General features: G+C 40.0%; 1 protein-coding gene across 35 annotated transcripts in view; it reads left to right on the top strand.

Moving 5' to 3' along the window:
• The window catches only part of NEB (nebulin), a 194,429-nt gene that overhangs the window by 120,837 nt on the left and 47,602 nt on the right, over window positions 1-25,990 (top strand). For all 35 annotated transcript variants that reach the window (XM_075933364.1, XM_075933387.1, XM_075933388.1 and 32 more), the window contains 33 exons: window positions 1,222-1,326; window positions 1,595-1,693; window positions 2,197-2,298; window positions 2,525-2,632; window positions 3,818-4,129; window positions 4,295-4,399; window positions 4,485-4,589; window positions 5,087-5,191; window positions 6,172-6,279; window positions 6,376-6,489; window positions 7,991-8,188; window positions 9,105-9,209; window positions 9,690-9,794; window positions 9,887-9,991; window positions 10,438-10,545; window positions 11,397-11,510; window positions 11,815-12,012; window positions 13,463-13,567; window positions 14,349-14,453; window positions 14,773-14,880; window positions 15,443-15,550; window positions 16,453-16,560; window positions 17,077-17,181; window positions 17,271-17,375; window positions 17,577-17,675; window positions 17,947-18,057; window positions 18,236-18,340; window positions 21,251-21,355; window positions 22,019-22,123; window positions 23,630-23,734; window positions 24,041-24,145; window positions 24,826-24,930; window positions 25,432-25,536. In XM_075933364.1, coding sequence (XP_075789479.1) covers window positions 1,222-1,326; window positions 1,595-1,693; window positions 2,197-2,298; window positions 2,525-2,632; window positions 3,818-4,129; window positions 4,295-4,399; window positions 4,485-4,589; window positions 5,087-5,191; window positions 6,172-6,279; window positions 6,376-6,489; window positions 7,991-8,188; window positions 9,105-9,209; window positions 9,690-9,794; window positions 9,887-9,991; window positions 10,438-10,545; window positions 11,397-11,510; window positions 11,815-12,012; window positions 13,463-13,567; window positions 14,349-14,453; window positions 14,773-14,880; window positions 15,443-15,550; window positions 16,453-16,560; window positions 17,077-17,181; window positions 17,271-17,375; window positions 17,577-17,675; window positions 17,947-18,057; window positions 18,236-18,340; window positions 21,251-21,355; window positions 22,019-22,123; window positions 23,630-23,734; window positions 24,041-24,145; window positions 24,826-24,930; window positions 25,432-25,536 — 3,885 coding nt within the window. The remainder of the gene's footprint in view (window positions 1-1,221; window positions 1,327-1,594; window positions 1,694-2,196; window positions 2,299-2,524; window positions 2,633-3,817; window positions 4,130-4,294; window positions 4,400-4,484; window positions 4,590-5,086; window positions 5,192-6,171; window positions 6,280-6,375; window positions 6,490-7,990; window positions 8,189-9,104; window positions 9,210-9,689; window positions 9,795-9,886; window positions 9,992-10,437; window positions 10,546-11,396; window positions 11,511-11,814; window positions 12,013-13,462; window positions 13,568-14,348; window positions 14,454-14,772; window positions 14,881-15,442; window positions 15,551-16,452; window positions 16,561-17,076; window positions 17,182-17,270; window positions 17,376-17,576; window positions 17,676-17,946; window positions 18,058-18,235; window positions 18,341-21,250; window positions 21,356-22,018; window positions 22,124-23,629; window positions 23,735-24,040; window positions 24,146-24,825; window positions 24,931-25,431; window positions 25,537-25,990) is intronic.

Genomic DNA, 25,990 nt, shown 5'->3' with positions numbered 1-25,990 from the left:
CTCCAAGCAGGCTGATGGGGCTGGAGAAGGTGGGCGCCTTCCTTTTCCAGGGTGGAGATCATGGACCTTATTCAGGTTTGGGGGGGATGCCCCCAGCGTCCATGATCTCTGCACTAGACGGAGGAACGTGGCTGACTATGGCAGGATAGCTGCCAGCCTGGCCACCAAAGGCCACATGTGAACCCAGGAGCAGGTTTGCATGAAAATCAAGTTGGTCCGGCGAGACCCCCAACTCTGGGCCCTGAGCTTCCCCTCCCCCTTCTTCCCATTGTTTCCCCCTTCCAGCTCCCTCCTCCCAGGTTTCCCCCTCTCCTCTCCCACCCTCTCTCTTCCCCTCTCCCGCCTCCTTTTCCCAGTCTCCCCAGAGGTTCATTCCCCCTCCCAGTTTTGTTCAATAAACACAGTTTCTATTTTTGAACATACGTGTCTTTTGTTTGACATGAGGAAGGGAGGCTAGGGAGGGGTAAGTGGAAGGATGTGAGGGAGGAATGGAGCACAAGCCCCCGGTGGGGAGGACCCAGGTGGCTCTGAGGGCTCCTCGGGGCAGACACTCTCCCTCAGGGCCTCCTGGATCCTGACAGCCTCCTGATGGACCCTCCAGATGGCAGCCTGTAGCAAGTGCAGCCGGGCTGATGGCAACGACCCCATGAGATGCACCGGCGTGCCCAGGGGCAGCTCTGGCTCCATGTGGCCAAGTGCTGTGGTGTCCCGAGTGCGGGCACTCAGGGCACTCCAAGACAGGACTGCTTTGCTGTCCCTCATCGAGGTAGACAAGCAAGTGGGGAACCCTGAGAACTGTCTGTCCGGGGTGGAGGTAGGGTCCCTTTAAGCACGGAGCTCAGTTAGCCTCAGGCAGCAGTCCCACACACTAAGTCCTAATCTGATGCCCTGCTGGTACTGGTTCTGTCCAGCCTTAACTTCGGTTCAGGGTCCACTCAGTGTGGATGTGCTATTTTGAAATAGCAAAACACTATTTCAAAATAGTTTTTGTGTATAGATACATTATTTTCAATTAGCTTAATTCTAATTAACTATTTTGAAATAAATTAACTCAAATTAACACTGTAGTGTAGACATACCCTTACAGACATTGATATTAAGCCCAATAGCATTCACCTTGAAATCTACTAAGTGAAAGGCAAGTTGCTCAGACCTATATTTATTAAAGTGTGTCAGACAGAGAACTCAGACTGAAGATGTGGATTCTGTTTTCTTTCCCAGGCTGTTTACAAATCTGATTTGGAATGGCTACGTGGAATTGGGTGGATGCCAAATGACTCTGTTGGAATCAACCATGTCAAACATGTCCAAGATCTCCTGAATGAGGTAAGATAAGAATTAAATAGAAGTGTTAAATATTCACAAGCATGATTATAACTGAAAGTGTCTGTAATTTCAAAATGCATGAACATATTACTTTTACTACATTTTGTAAGAAGAAGCTGGATCTTTTCACTATATTTGTCTTGCATTAGCAAATTAAATATGGTCTTCCATATAGCTTTCTTTCTCTCGCTACATGGAATTGTTCTGTTTTGAGTATAAGGTACTGAAAAATAATTTGATTATAGTTTCGTTTTTTTCTCTTATACAGAGAAAGTACCGCACAAAAGCTGAATCTCTCAAGTTTACTCCAGTGGCGGACAGAGTTGATTATATCACCGCAAAACATAGTGGTGAAATACAGAGTGATGTAAGTATCTTGGTTTATTTTGGAGCTCTTGAATGTATCTGCAAGACTTTAGCTTTAAAAGGGAAAAAAGTATTTCAAATCACATTCCGGCCCAATACCAGCAGAGCCTTTGAATATGTGGGACTGATGAGAGTATTGATGAACTCATCCACTTACTTTGTGCTGAAAGGCCCTGGTTTCTGAAGAAGAGTGACCCCTCCCAACCACTGTGAACTTTGCAGTTTGAGACCCAGTATGAGCTGCTTATTTCCTGCATCAGTACAAATTGGATAATGACTCCAAAGGTGCATGGGTTTGGACCATGATCCTGGAGTTGCCTTTCCTACCTAACTTCCTCCGTTCTTTAATGTCTGTCTGTTTCACATCATGGGTGAATTTGGCTCTGAACATATAGGCAATTATAATCCTTATAATGATTTCATATGTATAAATGAAGGCTTGAATTACATTTTCTAAATGTGATGACTTTAAAATGCATTTACTCCATAAATCCTCTTTTGCAGATTAAATACCACCAAGACTGGAATGCCATCAAGTCAAATTACACTCTAACAGATACACCGCAGCAAGAAATGGTCCGAGAAGCTGCCAGAATTCTTAACCAGGTATGTGTGTTTTCCACCTTGAAATACTTGATCATCTGACAATTTTAAGTGACATCAAGAACTTATTGGGGGGGGGGGGGTGTATAATTTTTCAACTGATTGTCTTTCTAAGACTGCCCTGGAGTCAGCTTCTAACATTTTATATGGTTGCTTATCCACAGGAGTGATGCTTATCATGGTTTTATTCTTGGTTTCATAACTTTCTCTCGTGTTTTATTTCCTACAGAACTTATACAAGGAAAACTGGGAAAAACAGAAAGCTACTGGTTATCTTTTACCTCCTGATGCTGTGCAGCTTCGTCATGCCAAGCACTCCAGTGATGTCCAAAGCGAGGTAAAGATGTTCTTTTTAAGTAATCACGTGACTTCCATAGGATTCTGCTTGGGACCTGACAAAAAAAGAAGGCAAATGTTCAAAGCCACAACCTCAGCAATTCATTTTGAAAGGCTTCAGAGGAGCCAATCCCTATTTCACTGACATTCTCCAGCCCAATACCCTCTAGCTGTCTGTAGTATCTTGTTTTATCTATTACAGGGGTGCGACTGGGTAAGGCCCAGGTTCTGATACATTTACTCGCTTTTACCACCTTACTCCATGCATAGTCCCTTTGAAGTGAGCATAGGTGAGGGACTCAGAAACTGTCTCGAGTGAATAGTGAATGCTGTGCTAATGTGTAAAAGTGAGGGCCTGTTGTGGCACTGCACATGTGCCCAACCTTAATTTCTACAAGTAGAGCCACAGGGGATTCAGTCCATTGAAAAGAGAAGCCAACACACACATTAATCAGACATCATGCTCCCTTCTAATAAACAATTCATCAGGCCCCAGAGTCAGGTTTCCCAAGTTCACAGTCCTCACCAAAGACTAGTCTCCTGGTGACACAGACTCCAGTCTGTCTGACTTCTAATCCTCTCTTCTTCCTGTGCAGCTTCCTGTTCTTAGTTATATAATTCAGCTCCCAGGGCAGGGCAGGACCACTGTGATGAACCTCATGTTGTGAATCCAACCTGTCCCTTAAAGAGATGCTCTCCTTTTCCCCATACACCCTTTCTTGTAGCTGTTGCTTGTCAATAGCTGAATATGCACATTTCTAAATAAAACGATTAACTTTGCTCCGAGTAGTACTTTAAATACAGCTTGGCAAATTATTTATGCAATTTTTAAATTCTTTTTTTCAAACTATGCAATTGTTAGGGCACAGTAAGTATAAGGAGATCTAGTTGTGCTGAAGAAGTTGCTGTATCGCCTGTTTAAAAGGTAACAGCAGATTAAGGTAGATAGTAGCAGTCCCATAAAGAGGGAGGAGTATATATCTTAACATTATCGCTCACCTCATCCTGTAGCATACATATATTGTACTGAAAATGTAGATGTAATTAGCACTGTCTTGCCTATATGCCGAGTTCTGTCCATTCCTGATATTTAAGAAAACTAATTATACAGAGTAGAAAGAGAACAAGTAGGCTGAATAGTGTTCAGTGCTGACTTCTAAATATCTTTTCTCCTCCTCCTCACCAGCTACAATACAAAGCTGAGTATGTTAATCATAAAGGTCACTATGTTGGTGTTCCCACTATGAGAGATGATCCCAAGCTGGTGTGGTTTGAACATGCAGGCAAGATCCAGAATGACAGATTGTACAAATCAGCTTATCACAAATCAAAGTCTAATGTTCACATTCCTGCGGATATGGTATCTGTCTTGGCGGCCAAGGAATGCCAGACACTGGTCAGTGATATTGATTATCGGCAATACCTACATGAATGGACATGTCACCCTGACCAGAATGATTGCATCCAGGCAAGGAAGGCCTATGATCTACAGAGTGATGTAAGTAATTTCATATATATATCATATGCTTTTGATTCTTTGAGGGTTTATGTACATGGCCTATATGGCACAAGCTTAAACTATCAAAAGATGTCACTATGGCTTAACTCAAGCTTTTGTCTGTATTATATGTGTATATCTCTTTGTTTGTTTTCATATTTTCAGAATATCTATAAATCTGATCTGGAATGGATTCGGGGTTGTGGGTGGATCCCTCTGGACTCAGTGGAACACAGGAAAGTTAAGAAAGCCCAAGAGTTAATAAATAAGGTGAGTGAAAGTTTCCACAAATACAGGTTTAACTCCTATTTCCAGTGCATGGTATTTAAGAAGATTTTGTCATATCTCTTTGCAGAGAGCCTATATAAAAGAAGCCACTGATAACTATTCCAATTTCACGAGTGTGGCTGATACTCCAGATGTTGTTTTGGCAAAGATCAACTCTATCAATCAGAGTGACGTAAGCATTATTTATGAAACAAAATAATGTTTTATTAAAATTATTAGATGGCTTGATTATTATTGTTAGGCTGTAGTCTACAGCTAACACTATATAAATGATGCAATTTTGTTTTGTATAAGTGTTAAATTAGTGAGCAACACAATATTACTGTTCCATTGCATTTTGAATTTTTAAAGAAAATTTAACATCTCCAAAAATGTAATCCTGTTATGGGTGAAGCCAGTTTAGTATGTTTTATGGCACTTGCTGAATGTACAGGGTACCTATTGAAATATTTCTACAGATCAAGAGTTTTCAAATACTTAGAGTAATGTATGAATTTTTGACAAAACATGATAATACTTGCCTAGGTTCCAGAGTATTTAGTGGGCACTAGCTCCTAAAATTTAGATAAGGTAGTACAACTGGCAGTAAACACCTGCTTCTCACAAGCAGACCAATTAAGTAATTCATTGCCTCTAAGTCATTAACACGGTCTTTATTTTCTTCTTTAGCTGAAATACAAGGAAACATTTAACCTTGATAGAGGCCACTACATTGGTTCTGATGACACTCCAGTATTGAACCACACCAGAGAGATGTCTAAGCTCTATAGTGATGTAAGATTTCCTAAACAGTATATCAAACAGATGGTTAAACTTAATATTTTTATATTTTAATGTTAACTGTAATTGCCCAGTGGATAGAATTCTGGACTGGGACTAAGGAGACTAAAGTTCTACTCCTGACTCTCCTACTGAGTCACCTTGGGCAAGTAACTTTCCTTTTGTGTCCCGTTTATGAAACAGAGATAATGGTACTTACCTTGCTTTGTAGAGTTCTTTGAGATCTACAATGAAAATGTTCTGCATGGGCTATGTGTATTATCAATATTTTGTATGTAGGAAAATGTTTTAGATTTTTGTGAAATCTCTGGGTATACTACTGATTAAACTTAGTTTAATTTATTGCTTAAAAGCCAAATTGGGAACTCTTTACTCACACTGCTGAATAGCTCCTTAACTTCAATAGCTGAGTTACTAAACCTGCATGGTGGGTAACTGATCATTGATATTATTAAAAGTTTTATAGTATAGCCTTTAATCATGTTAGTATTTAACACATGGTAAGCATCTGTCTGGAAAACACCTGCCACATTGTGTGAGCTACCATAAATAATACTGATAGGAGGCCTGGGAAGGTTTGCATGTTTGTGAGGCATGCATCTGGCTATACATCTCTCCCAGTTCTAGCTAGGGCTTTTAATACCAACCTTCTTGTTTAAATTATGGAAGGTCCTTTTTTCTCCTTGGATATAAATATTAGAGGCCATAGCCCCAATTCAGGAAAGCATTGAGATTCATACATGTACTCAAAGTTACGCTCATGCTCAAGTGCTTTGTTCTATGGGGGCAGAGATTCTGATCCCATTATTCACACTGAGAAACGTCTTACTTGGGAGTGATCCTGCTGACTTCAGTGCAGCCACTTGTGAAGTAAATGGGGAAGAAGCTGACTCCACATCTTTTGCTAATGTGAATGTTTACTGGAAAATATTCTGTACACGTAATCAAAACCTAAATATGTTTTCTTGGTCTAGAAACGGTATAAGCATTCATGGGAAACTGGTAAGGCCATCGGCTATACTTTGCCTCCAGACTACATCCCTCTCATTGGAGCTAAACATGCTGATTATATTAACAGTGAGGTTAGTATGAATCTTTAAAAATGATATCCTGTCTCTCTTCCTTGTGGCATTGTGTACTTTAATGATCCCAACAATTTCCATGTAAATGTTCTTCAGCTTAAATACAAAGCAGTCTATGAGAAGCAGAGGGGACATTATCTGGCTGGGAAGCATATCTCCGAATTCCCCAATGTCGTTCATTCTCTAGCATTCCAAAAACTAAGAAGTGCGGTGAGTTTTTTTTTCATGTAATATTTTCTCTTTTCCATAGTTAATATGTGCTAGATTCTGATCCTTCAGCTAGCTAATGTTACTGTATTGATGAAATCATAACATTATTTTACCTTGGCATATGCTTTTCTGAACTATGGGTATTTAGGTAGGAATAAACAATTATATGTGAAGCTAGGAAACTAAGAGGAGAGATATAATGATTAGATATATTAGGATAGAGAAAAACATATGCTTTTATTGCTTGCCATTGTGTGAAATCTGTGCAGAGAGTGGTACTGTATTACTCAAGCTACCATAGCTTAACAGAGAATTCAGATTAGAGTTCAATGTTAGCTAGCAGCACTTCTATATCCTTGGCCTGTTTATTTTAATAGGGATTTAGCTAGACAGTGATACACATGCTAGTGAATCTGTTACCACTCCCACCTTGCTCATAACCTCAAAGGCACACATACAGTTACAAACAACTACAGTGCATGCACTTAGACAGGGAGCTCTAGATAGTCATATGTTAAATTGAGGTTATCTGGCTAATTCTGTAGTTGATACAATTCGTATTGACTACAAGATTAGTCGAAAGGACTGCTCTGCAGAGCCGCAGCGGGGGTAGCTCCAGGAGCTGGTTTGAGCCGGGACTAAGCAGTTCCAGCTCATGCCGGTTCCAGGAGCCACCTATATGTGGCTCTGCATTTTAAATGTAGTAAGAGCTGCCGGGACTGCTCAATCCTGGCTCACGCTGAGTCCAGCAGCTCCTCTTTACAGCGGCCAGCCCTGTTCACGGTGGACAGGGCTGACTGCGGCAATAGGCTGCTGCCAGAGCAGCCTTTACCCATGGGAAGCCTCGGCCCACTGCCAGCAGAGGCTGCTTTACAGTAGCCTCCCCTATCGCCCCATGCTGCCTCTATCAGAGGGCAGGCGGCAGGCAGCATCACAGAGATAGTGCTGGGGGGAACTGACTTTTAAGCTGGCTGCCCCCAGCACTGGCTCCTGTCTTCCCCCTTGCTGCTTTATAGAGACAGCAAGGTGGGGAGTGAGTAGTCAATACTCCAATTGACTACCCGATAAGCTTATACTTATCGAATAGTCAACTAGTCTACTACTTTCTAACATCCCTAAATAACAGGTCTGATGAAGAACAAAAACAGTTCTCATAACAACTAGAAATGTTTCCCCAGCCTCATAGATTAAAAGTAGTAGTTTGAGTTTAGAATTTTTTGTATTTTTCTAACCAGTTGTGTGAATCGAACAAGAGAATGGCCATTCCTTCTCGAATAGCACTGCAGTAGAATTAATTTGTAATTTTTAATTGAATAATTAAGTTGTTCTTCAGCATTATAGATTCAGTCCTGATCCCACTGCATCAATTAGAGTTCTGCCACTGAGTTGGAAGGGTGCTGGATTAAACCCTGTGATGTAGCCAGCAATCTGTTTATAGTCAGAACTATGCCTTAGACAGGGAGGCATACAGTTTTACTCTCTCCCCCATACTTCCTTCTAGCTGGCCTACAGAAAAAATTATGAAGACACCAAGGCAAATGTCCATATTCCAAGTGATATGTTGAATCACCTCTTGGCGAAAAAGTGTCAATATATCCTCAGTGATCTTGAGTACCGAACCTACCTTCACCAGTGGAATTGTTCACCAGAGGAAAATGATGTTGTTTTGGCCAAGAAAGCCCAGGAGATTTTAAGTGATGTACGTACCCTATGTAGTCATTCCAAGTTCTGGTTCCTTCACAAGTCTTCTGGTTAAATGAAATTTTTAAAGATTTAATAACCATGCTTCCAAATTACTTAGTAATATGATTTAATTGATTCTACTATACCGTTTTGAGGGGTGGGGTAGAGAAGCAATTTCTTGAAGGATTTTTCATGAACTTGTTATTTAGTATTTGGTTTTAAAATTAGGAAAAAAGTGAAGATTTAGAGGCCACTGGAGTCCACATTAGGGTTTCTTCCCCCATTGCCTTTGGGTAAGGTCCTACAGAAATACACAGAGCTGGTGCGGTGTGTTTGCTGTACTGCAACACAGCAGTGATCCTCAGGCATCATAATGCTCTCTTCAGGCAACTCTAATTTATGCAGGGGCCCACACAGCCCTCAGAAGCTCCTGGATTCAGAGGAGTGCCAATGTGGTTTACCTGTGCTGTGCCCTGCCCCCTTTGGTGCTGCACTAAGGATGGTGATCAATGTCCATTACACTGGTACAATTGACCAAACAGGTTGGAAAGCACTGGCTTATTTCACCATATAATTGTACTGTTAAATCAATGTGAAATGGGCCTTTTTACCCAAGAAGTTCTGAATACATCTTAGTGACCTGATTCCACATGCTTTGTGCTGCCACTTTTGTTTTGTTTTTTTCATATAAATGTCTATAGAAAAGGCTGAAAATAAAACAGACTATCTGTGATACTGAATGCTTTTCTTCGTACTTCTATATAAGCTTTCAAAACTGATTTTAATCAGTGAACAAGACTGGGTCATAGCCAGTAGCCACATTTTCCCTTGCTATGTGGGAGACAGGGATTTGTTTTGGGGAAGATGAAGTTAACATATGTCAGGTAGGGTACACATTTCCTGGGAACTCATTTGGTTTCTCTTCTCTGCAGGTTGTGTATAAAGACGACTTAAATTGGCTGAAAGGAATTGGATGCTATGTCTGGGATACCCCGCAAATCCTGCATGCTAAAAAATCATATGATCTCCAAAGCCAAGTAAGCAAATCTACCCCAAATAAGAGCTAGTGGGCCACATTTTTATTTCATTTCTATTTCCACCATAGCTGAGAGCAGGACTTGATGCAGTAAAGTATGCTTTAGATCAGCACACAAAAAAAGTCCCTGCAATGTTATCTTCATGTGTATCTGATACAGACATCTTCTTATTGTTGAGAAGCGCAGAGAACCTAGAACTGAAAAAGATACCAGTTTGCCAGAATTTGAACACACTAGTTTATTTTACTCTGAAGATTGTGAGATTGCAGTGCCTAAATGTGGAATTTTCATTTCTGAAAGTGTGTCATGAAGGATCAGCTCACAAGACTTCATGCTCTTAACCATTTCTGAATAAACATTATAATATATAAAGACCTAATTTAACAAAGGGACTAGATGGCAAATGAACCGGGAAAGCATGATGAAATTGATGGGGAAGTAGGTCTAGTTATTCTCAATGCTTCTTGTCTGTTTTCTTAGCTGAAATACACAGCGGCAGGAAAAGAGAATCTGAAGAACTACGGTTCCGTTACTGATACGCCACTTTATGTGACTGCGGTCCAGAGCGGCATCCATGCTAGTGATGTGAGTCCTTCCCCTTTTCCCATCCAGAAGCTTTCCCCCATTCCCAGAGATAGTTAAAATACATCAAATTAATCACTATGTCTTTCTTAAAGGTGAAATATAAAGAAAATTATCACCAAAATAAGGACAAATATACAACAGTGGTGGATACAGTGGATCATGAAAGAACCCAAAATCTGAAACATCTTTTTAGCAATGTGAGTGTTTTTAATTCTTTTGTTTCTTTCAAGGAGGTAGTGTACTGGGATTTATTTTGCTTTTGGAAGCTATTTCGTTCTATATGCTAGGCAAAATACAGTGTCTTGTTAAGTTGATTCTCTGTATCAAAGTACACATAAATTGGGGAGCAATTTTTGTAAGAGATTGGGCCCAAGTGGGATGAGATTTTGGACCTGTTAGTCTATAAGGTGCCACAGGACTCCTCATCGCTTTTGCAGATTCAGACTAGCACGGCTACCCCTCTGATATTGGACCTGATGGGTGATTATTCTGAACCAACATTTAGTCTCTCAGGCTTGAGTAAGAGTTCAGAGATCAGCAGGGGTTTAAGTTAAGCTACCGATGATTTTGATAGCTCTACTGCACTGTGTGTTATGTAAGAGTTTTGAAAAACATATTCAGTGATCTTTGTATTCCCACTCAGAACCTGTACAAGGAAGCCTGGGATAAAGTGAAAATCACTGGTTACAAAATGCCCTCTGATGCTGTATCTCTATCTCGTGCCAAAGAACTGAAGCATAATGCTAGTATTGTAAGTTAACAGAATATAAAAAAAATTAACATTTACTGTATATTTGTTTTTCACATGTATGTCTATACATAGGTACACTCTTAATAATGCAAGTACTTACTTCTCTCATGGCAGCTTAATATCTATTGACCACAACTTGGTTCTTGCTCTAAACAAGGCCCTTCTCAATATGTCTACCAACTACTTCAATAAAATATTGGCTTCTTATATACCTAGCCAAAGTTTGTTTTCAGTAACTTCTTTGCTTTTCTATTTCCAATTTTTAGATGTAAGACAACAGAATCTAAACCTCTGACTAGATCTGAATTTGAGCTATTGTTACATTGGGTGGATTTAACCACACAGGTTCCACCAAAGACATATTTCTGTGATTCATCTTTTTAATGAACTAAATTCACATTTTATGGTACTGTTGGAAAGCTCTTGCTGACAATAACTACACAAGACATATATCCAAGGGTCCTCATTCAGCAATCCATCCAATGCAACAAAATATTTAATCTTGTGCTTGAAGTTGCATATGTGCTTAAGTGCTTTGCTTAATATAGATAGATTCATGCACATTCTTGGATGCTTTGCCGAATTGTGATCTATAAAAGATAGCTACCTTCCCCAAAATTTTTCTATCAGTCTTTATACTTATAGACAGCTGGAATCATTTTCCTCCAATAAATTAATCAGTTTGTTTATTCCTGCTATTTTACAAAATTAATCTGGAAGTTGTCATTATCTGTATGGCATTGCTCACTTCAAAGGAGTCATTCCCACTACAGTCTCCATTGAATTTTGCTCTAAAAATGTAGTTGTCTTACTGCAGAAAGTCATTTTATTTGCTTTTCTTGTCTGCTTAGGTCAAGTATCGGGAAGAATATGACAAGTTTAAAGCACTTTACACTCTACCCAGAAGTGTTGAAGATGATCCCAATACAGCAAGATGCCTTAGAGTTGGCAAGTTTAACATTGATGTAAGCATTTCTTTAAAAATTTAAGTTCTCCTGCTAGTCAATTCATCCACATACATTCATCAAGATTTCATATTTAAATAAGTGTGGCAACTATTAATACTTATGAACCTTAGAAATATGTTTGTGTGACTAACCCTTTGGTAGTGTCTCTGTAGAACCAGGTCTACCTTGACAAAATTTCCGTATTAATAAGCCTACTTAGAACAAACATATTCATGTTATAACTTCTGTTGCATAGGAAAGTCAACCATTTAAAATGTTTCAGACTATTTTCTCACATTCTTAACATATTTTATTTTCATAGCGTCTGTACAAAGAAGTATATGAGAAGAATAAGGCCAAAATCCACATTCTTCCAGACATGGTAGACATAGTATCTGCTAAGGCCACACAGAAAAAAGTCAGTGAAATTGATTATCGCCTACATCTTCACGAATGGACCTGTTTACCAGACCTTCAGATCAATGCTCATGTTCGAAAAGTCACTGACCAGCTCAGTGAAGTAAGCCTATAATTATATTATGTCACTGTTCAACTTTCAAAAAAGATTTCTGTTGTTAGAGTCTGTCTATTTTAGGTGAAATTGTGCTTCAGAAAAAAATGTTAGAATGTCTGGAGATTTTAATATTTGTGTATTGCGATATGCCCACACATAACAGTTGTCCAAGACTTTGCTTACCCACAGGTCTTTAACTTAGATCAGACTGACCAGGTACTGTTGACTTTTTCCAGTGTTAAAATAAGATCACATCACTGCAACTGTAGTGATCAGCCAGTTCTCCAAACTGCTTCCCATGCAATGTCTATAAGCTACCCAAAGTAATTAATCAGAACTGCTGGGGACATTGGACATTTGGAAGCCCCAGGTCGGATGACCCAAGCAGCAAAAGGCTCTCCATGATTGCTTTGTTTCTGCAAATCCAGTGGCCTGAGTAGAACTTGCAAGTGTTACTGGTGGACAGTAGCTGCTACTAGGGATGTAAAATCCTGTTCAGTTGGTTAACCGGTTAAACATAGGGAGTACAGGTGGTGGGGGGGAGAGAGGGAAACTCTCCTGGCCCCACATGGGACTGGCAGAGCCAGCAGCCCCATGCTGGGGTCTGGCAGGGCTAGAGCAGCCCTCTGCTCACAGCTGGCCATGAGTACAGGCTACTCCCACGTACCGGTTAACCATTAGCCCATAAGCATCACCTTCCAAGGATAATACTTACTATGTAACCAGTTAACCAATTACCCATTCACATCCCTTGCTGCTATTCCATCCAATATTTGGGTGCAGCCCATTTACCCTGTCTATAATGCAGGTAAAGTGAATTTAGTCCATGGAATAGATCCACATATCAAAAAAGTTTAGAATTACAGGGTTTTTTTTCAGTACTTCTTGCTTTTTATTACAGCTTTCATACCAATAAATATAACTGCTGCAAATAAGTTGTGACAATTCCTTATATTAGCACAGGTTTATGATCTCTCTGAAGATGTTCGTGTTTTCTGCTTAGTTCCAGAAAATACACATTTCCAGTCAGTTGCTTAGAATTTTTTAAACTATGTTCTGATTGTATTTTGTTTTTAAAATCACTCCAATTTTTAGGGGAGGGACCCCAAAATCTGACACACACACAAATCATCTGACTTTTGCAAAATTGCTTGGATTTTGAAATGACCTATGTATAACTCATTTGAACAGCAGTGCATCATTATGCAAAATACCGATTAGTTGGAAACCTTCCCATCAAACTACTTCTAATTGTACAGGCTCCCTCACCCTGTATCCTCAGTTCAATTAAGGGCTAAAAGAGCAAATAATGCTTCTTGTACCAGGGTCCCGACAAATTAGTTTCAGAACACTGGGGAAAATATTTACTACTGAAAGCTGCCAGCTATGGTTAGTGTATAAGGGATTAAGATGTAGTGAATTCTCACACACTCCTTTGTTTTCTGTAATACTCTAGGTTGTGTACAAGGATGACCTCAACTGGCTAAAAGGCATCGGCTGCTTTGTGTGGGATACTCCTGAAATTCTCCATGCAAAACACGCATATGACCTTCGCGATGACGTAAGTCTGAGCTGTCTCTAGTTTGGTTCTGCTTTTCAGTTTCTTTCACATCTAGTCCATCTCACTCTTTAAATGCTGTATACCATGAAGACAAAGTCTGAAAGGGCATTGAATTGCCTCCTCATATGGAAATGTACAGACTCATCTCTTTAAATATTATTGATTTGCATTAATTAGATGTTGTCATATAGGTCCCCCCCCCCCCCCCCCAGGAAAGCACGTAAGCATTTGGATTTTCAGAAAAGTACATAAGAATTAGCTTAGATCTAACTGACCTCAAGTGAGGCATTCTCTTTGAATGGGACTGTTTTACTGAATCAGGGCCACTCTGCTGTGTATACCGTATAGCAGCACTGAATGAAAATTAATGCAATCTAGAAATAGTGTAACATTGATTTTGATGAATCATTTTTTGCATGCAAATTTTCTTTGAGGATTAAGTAGTTGAAAGATTTGTGGATAATGGTTTTGATCATATCTCATTAAGAGTTTTTATTTAGAATATTTGGGGCTCATGGTTTTATGTGGTACATATAAATATTTAATAATGGAATAACTTGTGTATTTTAGTGTTCCTAGAGTGCAGTGCTATAACTGGTTTCGGTTCTTTTTTTGCGGGGGGGGAGGGAAGGGACTCTGGTCAAATGTATTATTTGAATACTTTTTCCTTTTCTTTTTGCTTAAATATAATTTATTGAATTACTAATATTGTGCATAAGCAAGTTGTTTAATTAAACAATTTACACTTGGAAAAATCAACTTGTTTTATTTCTTTCTTCAGATCAAGTACAAATCAAAGGCAGAGAAAATGAAAAATGACTACACCATGATCACTGACACCCCTTACTATGTCCAGAATGTCATTAGTGGCAAGAATCTGAGTGATGTAAGTATTTATTACCACTTTTTATGCCTGTATTATATATATCATGGCTCAATAATTCCAATAATATAACATGTAATTATGTATTTGAATAATCTCATGCTAGTTCACTGGCATCCTTTGTTCTATCATCAATAGAATAGTAATCAACAGCTGGTTTCATCAGCATGGCAAGCACATTCTACTTGGACATACCCTGAATGTGCAGTTTTTCCCTCCCATATGTTTCAGTTGATAAACCTGAAACACTAACTGACCCACAATAGTGAGAAAACACATATCACAAACTTCTATCAATAGGCTAATTGTTCTTATTTCCTAGGCTGTCTATCGCCATGAATATGTGCATAATATTAGAGGGAAATTGACCCCCACTGATAAAACAGTGGACTTGGTACGGGCAAGGCATGCTCATAAGATACAGAGTGAAGTAAGTATCAAGTTTTCTTTTCTAATTGTATGCCAAAGAATAATAGTTGTAATCTGTTCAACTCTGTTGGAGTCTGTGAATGTAGATTTTGGATTTACAAAACTCTAGGGAATTCTCACCATTAGAATGTCCTGTATGATTGTACTCTGAATGCAAACCTTTCAGAGCCTGAGACCAGTGTCTCCTTTGCTCCCCTCCAAGGCTGGAGATCCAGAATACAGCCTGTTCAAAACCAGCTAGAAAGTCATCTACCAAAGACCCAACCAGCATATCTTTATTGCATTCTGGGTTTAGACACTGAGAGTTCATTTTCCTTGTATCTAAAACCCAGCTTATATGACAATTTCAGCTTTTCCTCTGTCCTGTCATGGCTAGACTGTTTTGCTCCTAAAGTATATAGAAATGTATTCCTGATGTATTATCTCTTCTATGTATGCCTCAGATGATCTCAGTGGAGTTAAATCGGGAGGATTTGATATACTGCAAAGAGGATAGTTGATATATAATACCAATAAACTTCCTCACATATTTTTTGTAATTGTAACTCTTATTTTTCCTGCAGAATCTATACCGGGGGGCTGGCTTACATGCCCTTCCTACTGGATACAAACTCCCACCGGATACTCCTGGCTTTAAGCTTGCTAAACATGTCCAATATATTGGCAGTGATGTAAGTAATATATTGAGTTCTTTTAAGATCTGATTTGCAAGAGACTATTTGGTGATCTCTAGGCATCATATGTGAATGTACAATATTGCTATTCGAAGTTGCTATGTTATGCAGCCAGTTATGTTTGCCCCATGTATTTGTAAAAGCTGAGGAGCTATACAGAGATCTGAACATTTTGCTGTCATGACATAAATTTCCTTCTGATATTTATACCTTATCAAATGTATGAGAAGTGAAGCAAAATAACTAATCTCAATAGAACTAGCTCCCCAAAGATTAGCCTCTGCTACATAATTTTTAGTCACAGAATCCAGATGTGCTGTGAAATATTTGTTATCATCGTGTTTATCCATTAAAGATGTTTGTGACTTATTTCCAGAGTTCAGGATTCAAATGGGTCCCATTCGGGGTTTGATTTAACCCTATGTCAGTGGGAGCCATATTGACCTACGAAAAAGTAACCCCTGTGGATGAGCAGGTGCTCTTTGGATAATCAGGATGATCTAGTAGGAAATTGTGGCTTTGATTTATGCTGGGGAACTCTATCATGGAGAGAGCTGAATCTGAACATCCCTTGGAGTTTCTTTCCCTTTTCACCCCAATCTTTAAAGGTATTTAGGTGCTTACAAATGCATAGAGATGCCTACCATGGTTTTCAAAAGTGCCTAGGCACTTATTCTCATCTAAATACCTTTAAAAATCTGTCTCTCTGTACGGTTCAAGCCATCTTCAGGGTGGATTTTCTGTCAGCAAAAGCTGCCAAACCCAAAACCTGAATGTCGTTTATATTGGCTGTAAATAGTAGTAGAAAACCAGACATTTATTATAGATGCAGTCACAAGTCAACATCATATGTGACTGTTCTTATACCCTTTTATTTTAAACCTTTTTTCAAATCACAGCTCAAATACAAAGAAGCATATGAGCACATCAAGGCTAAAGGCTACACTCTTGGACCCAAAGCTGTTGGCTTTGAGCATATAAAGAAAGTGAATAAAGTTCTTAATGAGGTACTGTAAATGTTATTTTATATATTTATGTATTAATGCATCATCATTTGATCTTTCCAGTGTATAATAAAACACATGACAGCATAATTTTATAAAACAATCTGGATATTATTTAATAAAAGCTGTTGAGAAATTGATAGGTCTTGGTGCTAGTGAGATCCATATTTTTGGCTAAAACTTGCAAAAAAACCCCACACGTTATTTGAACAGGACTATTCATATACTTAAGTTAAGCATGTGCATAGGTGTTTGCGTGATCTCGGCCTTAAATTCTCAATAACACACTTCCAAGATATTAATAAAATAGTTGTTGTGAAATTTCTTCACTATATAAGAACCAAACCTTTCTAGTAAAATGGTTCCATTTTCCCTGTCCTTTTGTACTATCTAGTACATGGAAGTAGAAGTAAGTCTGGGGTTAACAGAGTAATAGCGATTTATTTTCTACTAACCAGGATGCTGAGTTTGTTTTAAGAGTTGTTTTTAACTCATGGAATATTTTCTCTTTTGGTGCAGAGGCTTTATAGGGAAACATACCACAAAAATAAGGACAAGATTCACACCACCCCTGACACACCAGAAATCCGCCAAGTCAAAGCCACACAGGAAGCTATTAGTGATGTATGTCTTATTTTTCCATTTGATAAAAAAGAGAAGGTTGGTATATTCAGCATGATCAAAAAAGTATAATATTTTCCTTTGTCTTTTAGTTGATCTACAAGTCCGATTACTTTAAGATGCAGGGACACTTGATTTCCTTGCCATACACCCCTCAAGTGATCCATTGTCGCTATGTTGGAGATATCACAAGTGATGTAAGCAAAGATACTTTGCCTTTGGATGTGATGGGCCAAACTCTCTTCCTGTTCATACTTGTGTATGTCAATGGGAGAAGAATTGGGCTTGATATTTAAATTATATACAAGCTAAAAAAAGTCACAATTGTGACTTTGATTTATTTACTTTTTCCCAAAAGGATCTACGTTTAATTTTCTCATTTTCTGATTGCTTCACAGAATAAATACAAAGAAGATCTACAGTGGTTAAGGGGCTTGGGTTGCTTCCTATATGATACTCCTGATATGGTCCGTGCTCGTCACTTGCGGGAGCTTTGGGTATGTTCTTTTTTCTTACACATAATTTAATATTGATTCATTATGTATTGATGCACAGTTGTCAAGATGGTCTATAGTAAATGCTACATCAGAATGATTAAGGAACTCTGAGTGTTTTATGTCATGCAATTAGACAACCAATTGAAACGATTGGGAACAGAGTGTGATGCTGCTATAGCACTGGTTGTCCATGTTAGATTCCCCAGTTTATTTTCTATATACTTCTGAGAATAATACAGCTTCCATATATATTGTGTTTATTACTTTTCAGTCTAATTACGTGTACACCAATACCGCAAAGAAGATGCGGGATAAATACAGTGTGGTTCTGGACACTCCGGAATACAGGAAAGTTCAGGAGCTGAAGGCACATTTGAGTGAAGTAAGCATTGCATTATTTTATCTTTTCATGTCAGCAAGGATCAAATTAATCTCAGATCATTTCATTGGCTTTCCTGATCTATTTTAGACCTTGTCCTTTCCTTGCTTTGATCAACTAAATCCTATTTGAACACTTATAACAAAGGAAATAACTGCCAGGTTGTTTTGTCTCCTTCTAGGTTGTTTACCGAGCTGCAGGCAAGAAGCAAAAGACGAAATACACGTCAATCCTTGATACACCAGATTTCTTAAGAGCCAAGAAAGGACAGAAAATACAGAGTCAGGTGAAAGTCCTTCATTAATAGAACAGAAGCCTGGAATCTGTCTTGAATCCATCTTACTACAGGTTGAACCTCCCAAATCTAGGACTCTCTGGTCTGGCAACATCTGTGGTCCAGCAAGGCCATAGACATTGTTGGACCAAAGAGCCCTGGGAGGTGGGGTGGAGCCAGCTGGGAGAAAGCAGGGTCTGCAGAGTCCTGGCTGGTCCATCAGCAGCTAGGCAGGAGAACCCTGGTGTTAGTGGGGTCAGGCAGCTGGAGAGCTCCTGGCAGCGGAACTGGCAGTGGCTGGGCAGCCCCAGCCAGGGAACCCCAGCAGCAGGATTCCTGCAGAATCTATATCAGGAGGCTGGCTTACATGCCCTTCCCATTGGATACAAACTCCCACCAGATACTCCTGGCTTTAAGCTTCCTAAACATGTCCAATACATTGGCAACAATGTCCACACAGAGGCCCGGGAGCCCCAGACAGGGAACCCTGCAGCAGGGCCAGGTGCCAGCTGACCACAGCAAGGGAATCCTCACTGACAGTGGGGCCAGTGAACCCCAGGAAACCTCTGGTGCCAGCTGGACTGGGCTGCAGCTGCTGGGCTGGTTGTGTCCAGGCCACCTGGAGCTGGGGAACCCTGAGGAACCCCCGGAGGTAGCAGGGCAAGCAGCAGCTGAACAGGGCTGGTAGTAGCTCGGTGGCCTTGCCTGGGGAACCCCGGCTGGGTCAGCATTAGTGGGGCAATGGCAGGGTGCTGCCTTGGGAGGTCCAGCCTGTGTACTGCTCCTCCCAGCCCTTCTCAAGTCTGTCTAGAAACCTTAGGGATGACTTGTAATAATATTTAATACACATTTTCAAATGGCAATCTGATTCTCAAGCTCATGGGTTTCTTTTAACACACATGTGCAATTCTGTTGATCTGAAGGACCGGAGATCTTTATTAGACCCAGTGCTGAGGGCGGGTGGGGGCACAAAGAAGTCAGTTGCCCCAGGGCCTGGTGATTTAAAAGAGATTGGGGCTCTGGGCCACCATCACTGCTTCTGCAGCAGCAGTGGTGGTTGGAGCCCAACATGGTGTGGTCCAGGCAGCACTGAGGGCTGACTGCCCCTAGCCTGTCCCTTCTGTCTGAGGTGCCACCCTTCCTGGGGGCCCAGAGCTGGGCCTACTCTATATTGCCCAGGGCCTGGTGAAGTCTGTTGCCAGCCCTGATTAGACCCAAATAAAATTCCATTCAAATTGTGTAAAATCCCACCTCAGAGAGAAATCTTTCTTTATTAATGGGTTCATTAGCCAGATAAAGTGCTGACATTTTTTAACTGATGTGCAATTGATGTGAAAAACCTTGCTATCCAGTTTAGGGCCTGTAGGTCTATCATGTATGTGTGTCCAAAGAGTTCCTTCTCCCATTGTGCATAGGGGCCAGCTCCTTGCATTTACTGTGTGTGAAAATTACCCAGAGTGGCTGCAGCCCTCACTGCCTCAAAATGGGCCAAAACCATGACCTCTCCTGCAATGGCTAGCACCAAGTGGACTCCCTTGCTTAGCACTTCTTGGGTATGTCTACACTACCCTCCTAGTTCGAACTAGGAGGGTAATGTATGCATACCGCACTTGCTAATGAAGCCCGGGATTTGAATTTCCCGGGCTTCATTAGCATAAGCGGGGAGCCGCCATTTTTAAATCCCCGCTGCTTCGAACCCCGTGTAGCGCGGCTACACGGGGCTCGAACTAGGTAGTTCGGACTAGGGTGCCTATTCCGAACTACCGGTACACCTCGTTTCACGAGGAGTAACGGTAGTTCGGAATAGGACCCTAGTCCGAACTACCTAGTTCGAGCCCCGTGTAGCCGCGCTACACGGGGTTCGAAGCAGCGGGGATTTAAAAATGGCGGCTCCCCGCTTATGCTAATGAAGCCCGGGAAATTCAAATCCCGGGCTTCATTAGCAAGTGCGGTATGCATACATTACCCCGCTAGTTCGAACTAGCGGGGTAGTGTAGACATACCCCTTGAAAGTTATAAATCCCGCATCTGAGCAATCTCCCCTAAGGCTATGTCTAGACTGCAGGCTTCTTTCGAAAGAGGCTCTTTCAAAAGATCGCGTCTAGACTGCAGGCGGATCTTTCGAAAGAGAAATCTGCTTTTTCGAAAGAGAGCACCCAGTGAGTCTGGATGCTCTCTTTCGAAGACGGCCTCTTTACATTGAAGAACGCCTTCTTTTGAAAGAGGAACTTTCGAAAGAAGGCGTTCTTCCTCATAAATTGAGGTTTACCGCCATCGAAAGAAAAGCCGCGTTCTTTCGAAATAATTTCGAAAGAACGCGGCTTGAGTCTGGACGCAGGGGAAGTTTTTTCGGGAAAAGGCTACTTTTCCCGAAAAAACCCCTGAGTCTGGACACGGCCCAAGTGTCCCCACGAGGTGCTGCCTGGCTTTGCTATCTGTGTGTAAAATGTGTGTGCTAATCCTGGTGCTATATCTCCCTCTACCCTCAGTGCTGCATGTGGTTCTCAAAATCAGAAATGTACCTTTAATTAGTGCATCTGCCAGAGATATTAATTTACACCTGGGTATGTTCCTGATAGCTTTTCCAGTTACTGAAAGTGAAACCCTGATCTTGTAAATCAGATTTTTTTTTAAAGATAGCCAAGAATAAAAACTCCTAGTAAGGGCTGTGTGATGGTCACTGTAGGAAAACTCATTTGATTTTGATTTATAAACATTTTCCTGGCATTTATGGATTAGCCAGCATATTGAGATGGAAGAAGGATAAGGTGAGGGAGTGCTTGGAAGAAGAATGAGCAGATTACATTTCAAGATATCTCTGTGTGTAAGCATTTTCAGTACACAGTCATTTTGTGGGGCTCCCATAGTAAAGTTCATTTGAAACATATTTTTCAGTGTTTTGTTTTTCTTCCCTTGTCACAGTATCTGTATGTAGAGCTAGCCACCAAAGAAAGACCCCATCATCATGTTGGTGACCAGACCCCAGCCTTAAGGCTTGCAAAACATGTGAAGGACATGGTCAGTGAGGTAAGATATCTACTCTCATTTTCAGCACAGTTAACCTATCTGAAGGTTTCATTTCTAACAATCAGGATGGGGGGGTATAGGGGTAACAGATCACAGCTTTATTTCATTTAAAATCTTCTGATTCTTACATATTACATGTCTTTGTACGATCCCTGGGTAGCTTTACATTTAATATATTATTCTAAAACATTAAATGTTTTATAAAAGTGAAAAATCATTTGTTTCTAAAGGCATGTCTATAATATTGAGACTTATGAAGCCATGGAGATAGGCTTTTGCACCTGCCCGTCTCCCCAAACAAAATAAAATAAACCCTTTAAGGGCTACAGTTAAAGAATCAATGAAAAGTTGAATTTGGAACAGAGGCCGGATCATTTGTTTATTGAAAGTAGGCAAATGTCATGATGCAAAACTACTCATTAAAGAGCAGATTGATTAGGATCTGGTTCTACAAGATGCCGAGCACCTTTTGGGAACTGCTAAGTAACTTCAACTCCCATTGACTTCAGTGGAAGCTGAATATACTTAGCATCTTGCACTAATGACTGCTCAGCAAAATGTACTAAATGTAGCATCCCTGGGTGCTAACACAATCTCACTTGAGCAAATATCCTTGAAACTAATTATATTTGTGTTCTTTTCCCTTCTGCCATCTGACCTTAGAAAAAGTACAAAACCCAATATGAGAAGATGAAGCACAAATACACAACTGTCCCTGACACCCCGATCCTCATCAGGGCTAAGAAGGCTTACTGGAATGCTAGTGATGTATGTATTCCACAAACACCATCACTGACACTTTTTCTCATCTTTCGTAAAGCAGAAAACGAGCTGGGGAGAATGAAAATATGGCATAATATAAAATAAAAATGCCTGTGCATCTAAATCCCACTATGGTGCATACTGTATCTGTCACTCCATCTCCATGCTGATCTCAAGATGTCAATCTTATGTTCAAATGCGCAAAAGAGAGAGAGAAAAAAGTTGGGATGAAATAAATAGCTTCCCCATATGACATCTACAAATAATGTAGATTAGAGCATAAGTATTGATTCTGGAAGCAAGCACAGAAATGCTTTCACCCCCACTTCTTCATCTCAGTGCTATTTGAGGAATAAATCTCAATCCTCATGAAGAGGGTATCCCCTTTTACTTGAATGCAGATTCAGAAAAATCAATATCTGTCTGAGCTGACCTGGGTAAGGATTTGAGGATGAGATTAGCTTTTGTTTCAAGTGCGGAATAATTATTTAAAGTTACTTGTAGAAGGGTTCTGCTATTTAATGAAATCCTTGGTGTACATTTCTGATTACAAATTGCCTCCCAGGCAATTAAAAGCCTGGCCCATATATATTGGGCTGCCCATCAGGTCAACTTGTTCAGTTGCTCATGTGCAAAACTTGAGCTCTGCACTAGTGATTGTGAGCTTTTGTGCTGAGGAAGAGCTTCCCAGCTCTCATGCAACAGAACTCCCTCTGCGGAATCTAGGGTTTTGCCCTGTGGAGGCTGGGGAGGTTCCAGTAAACTTAGAACTGGAATGACCGTGCTTTCCCCCATGCGAAGCAAGCATGGGTAAAAAAGGACAGATGTTTTTACACCAAACCCAGCACTCATTGCTGTTGTGCAAGGTACTTCTCTAGGGCATGTCTTCTTTAGGGACATAGCCACAACCCTGAAATGCCTGTGGAGAGAGCTTTCCTGTCAGCATAAAAATATAGCCCCAAGTGGCAGGAGCTCTGTCAGCAGAAGAAGCTCTCCCACTATCATAGCACTGTGCACGTGAGCGCTTATATCGGTGTAACTTATGTTGCTCAGGGAAGGGGGTTGGAATAATTACAACCCTGAGCAATGTAAGTTTTGCCAGCATGAACTGTAGTGTAAACATAGCATAAAGGTGAGCAGGGAAAATCCCTGCTTTGATGAGCCTAATCTTTCCTCTCTGACTGAATTTCAGTTTGGATATTAGTCAGGCAGTTAGCTGTAGGCAATGAAGCTTCTTAAGTGTTCCTAGGCTCCATATTAACATGACAGGACATGATACATCCTCCAGTGTCATTCTCATGAGCCTGATTTCCATATTGGAACTGGGGGGACAGACTGTACATATGGTGATGTGTGACCACACTTATAGAAAGGAAGTGTTTTTTTCTGAGGAGGTCAAAAACAAGTTTCTGTGGGTGACAGTTCTGGGCTTAAGAAGAGGCCTACATATTTAGCTTCAACAATTGTTAGCAGACTATATTACTAATTTGTTCATATTTTTCTTCTTTTCAGCTGCGCTACAAAGAGACCTTTGAGCAGGCAAAGGGTAAATATCACACAGTGAAAGATGCCTTGAATATTGTCTATCATCGCAAGGTCACTGATGACATCAGCAGTGTATGTATACAGAGTTTCTAGTCCTGATTAATTTTTGTCTCTAAATGTACAAAACTAGTGCTTTTATATATAATTCCCTCCCAGTGAAAGATGCTGGTCCTAATTGTCATTTACACTGAGACAACTTTACATTGCTAATAAGGAGTGAAAGTTAGTGTAAATGAGAGTCAGGTCACACATTTTAAGTACATCTTTGAGGAGAGTCAGTAGTGAGAAGTATGAATGTTGTAAAATCGGGTGACCAATGTGTTATGTTTTTGAGCTGTTTTACATCATTTACAACTTTCTTTTCAACTTCTTTTGCAGGTGAAATATAAAGAAAACTACATGAACCAATTGGGAATCTGGAGATCAATCCCAGACCGGCCTGAGCACTATCATCATCGTGCAGTCACAGATGCGATCAGCGACGTGAGTTTGAATGGGTTGTTGTATATTAGACATTGCATTTTTAAGACAAAGTCCAAAATGGAAGGCTCTGCAGTGTCTCTCAATTCCTCTCACATGACTTCTGATAAAATAAATGAGTGACCAGTTTCATGGTTGCCTGGTGTGTTTTCAGAATCACCAGGGAAAATCAAGAGAATAAGACCACTTCTTATTGAAAGCAGGGACACAACTCCAATGGAGCTCAAGGAAAGTTGAATTGGCCCCTATTTCTGTTGCTTGAACTTGTTTGTTACTTTCATGAGAAGCCCGTAGCAGCGCTGTAGCAATATTTCAGGTTTATTACAACATGTGAAAGTCACTGGTGCTTGTTACTATATCTGTGGTGATTCGTGTGTGTGTGTGTGTGTGTGTGTGTGTGTGTGTGTGTGGTGAGCATGTTAGTGAGATTCTGAGCCAGGGTGTGCTCTCAATTACACCTGTGCAACCCGAATGATTTATTCCAGGGTGCATGCTGGCTCTTCAGTTGTATATAAAAAAATGTAATTAGCAAGGTAATTGATACAGGGACTCACAGAACTGTTACTTTCATGTGTTAGATTTAGATCTGGATGGTATTTCTCCATTAGTAGGATGCTGGTTTTGGTACCATCTCAAATTATCCCAAGTTCTTTTAAATTTATCATCTTACTTTTTTTCTACAGTTTAAATACAAAGAAGACTTATCATGGCTTCGAGGGTTTGGTTGTTATGCCTGGGACACTCCTGATCTTGCTCTGGCAGAAAAGAACAAAGTCCTTTACAGTGGGGTACGTATGTAAATCTCTTCAAGACATTTGAGAGAATTTTTTCAAAGTTTTGTTGTGTGTGATAATTATCTTTTCGCTAGAGGATCAAATTCTGCACTTAGATATGGAGATGAATATCTCAAGACCGTATTTGGTTCAACACATGTTAAGTAATCTCAGTTACAGTAACATACAGATCAAAGTAAAGGGACCTTTTAGTTAATCCTTTCTATCAACTGTCAGCGCCATTCTTCTCTATTGCACATTTCCCAGTGTTTCCAAGTCTGGTTTTTAATGTCTGAAGGTATGAGGCTTCCACTACTTTCTTTTGAAGGCCATTACAAACAACAGACTTTTAGATCTACAGCTACATTACCCAAATAATATTTTTCATTTTTAAATGTATTCATACGAGCAATAATTCCACTGTTCTATTGATGTAGACATTTTTTCAATTTGTATTTTTTCATGCTCTTTCTTTTAATTTTACCCTGAAATGACCAGTTTGTTTGTTTTCTCCAGTGTAAGTACAAGGAGTCATTCAACAAGATGAAGTCTCAGTTCGAATATGTAGCAGACTGTCCCATTAACAGGCATTTTAAACATGCAACTCAGCTAATGAATGAGGTAAGGACAATAGCAGACCTTTATAGCATATCATGACAAGTTGCATCTCAAGTCCAGTCATGGTAACATTAAGTTAAAAGTTAATCTGTTTTGCATAGTGGAAGATATATTGAAATTATTAAAAAGCTACTGAAAATAAATGTTTCTTAAAGTTAGAAATGAAGATGGGCAGAGATGCTCTTGATAACTATAGCAACGAGTAGCACAAAACAGGTATATAATAATTAAAACAGAGTATCCTTCTGAGCCATATTTCAATAGTGAAAATGCAAAGAACTCTTTCAGCTGCTGAACAGAAAAGAGTAACTCAGAAAAGTGTCAGTTTCCTTTTTAGTAACAGGATTTTCAATCAGTAAAACTTGACTTGTGATTGTCATGTGAAAATGGTAAAGAATCAAGACCATTATTAGCACTAAGAAAAAAGGCTCTCCTAAATCTATTCTATCTATCTCTG

This window comes from Pelodiscus sinensis, chromosome 7 (genome assembly GCF_049634645.1).
Source record: "Pelodiscus sinensis isolate JC-2024 chromosome 7, ASM4963464v1, whole genome shotgun sequence".
NCBI lineage: Eukaryota > Metazoa > Chordata > Testudines > Trionychidae > Pelodiscus > Pelodiscus sinensis.
This window is presented reverse-complemented; position numbering and strand designations above follow the sequence as displayed.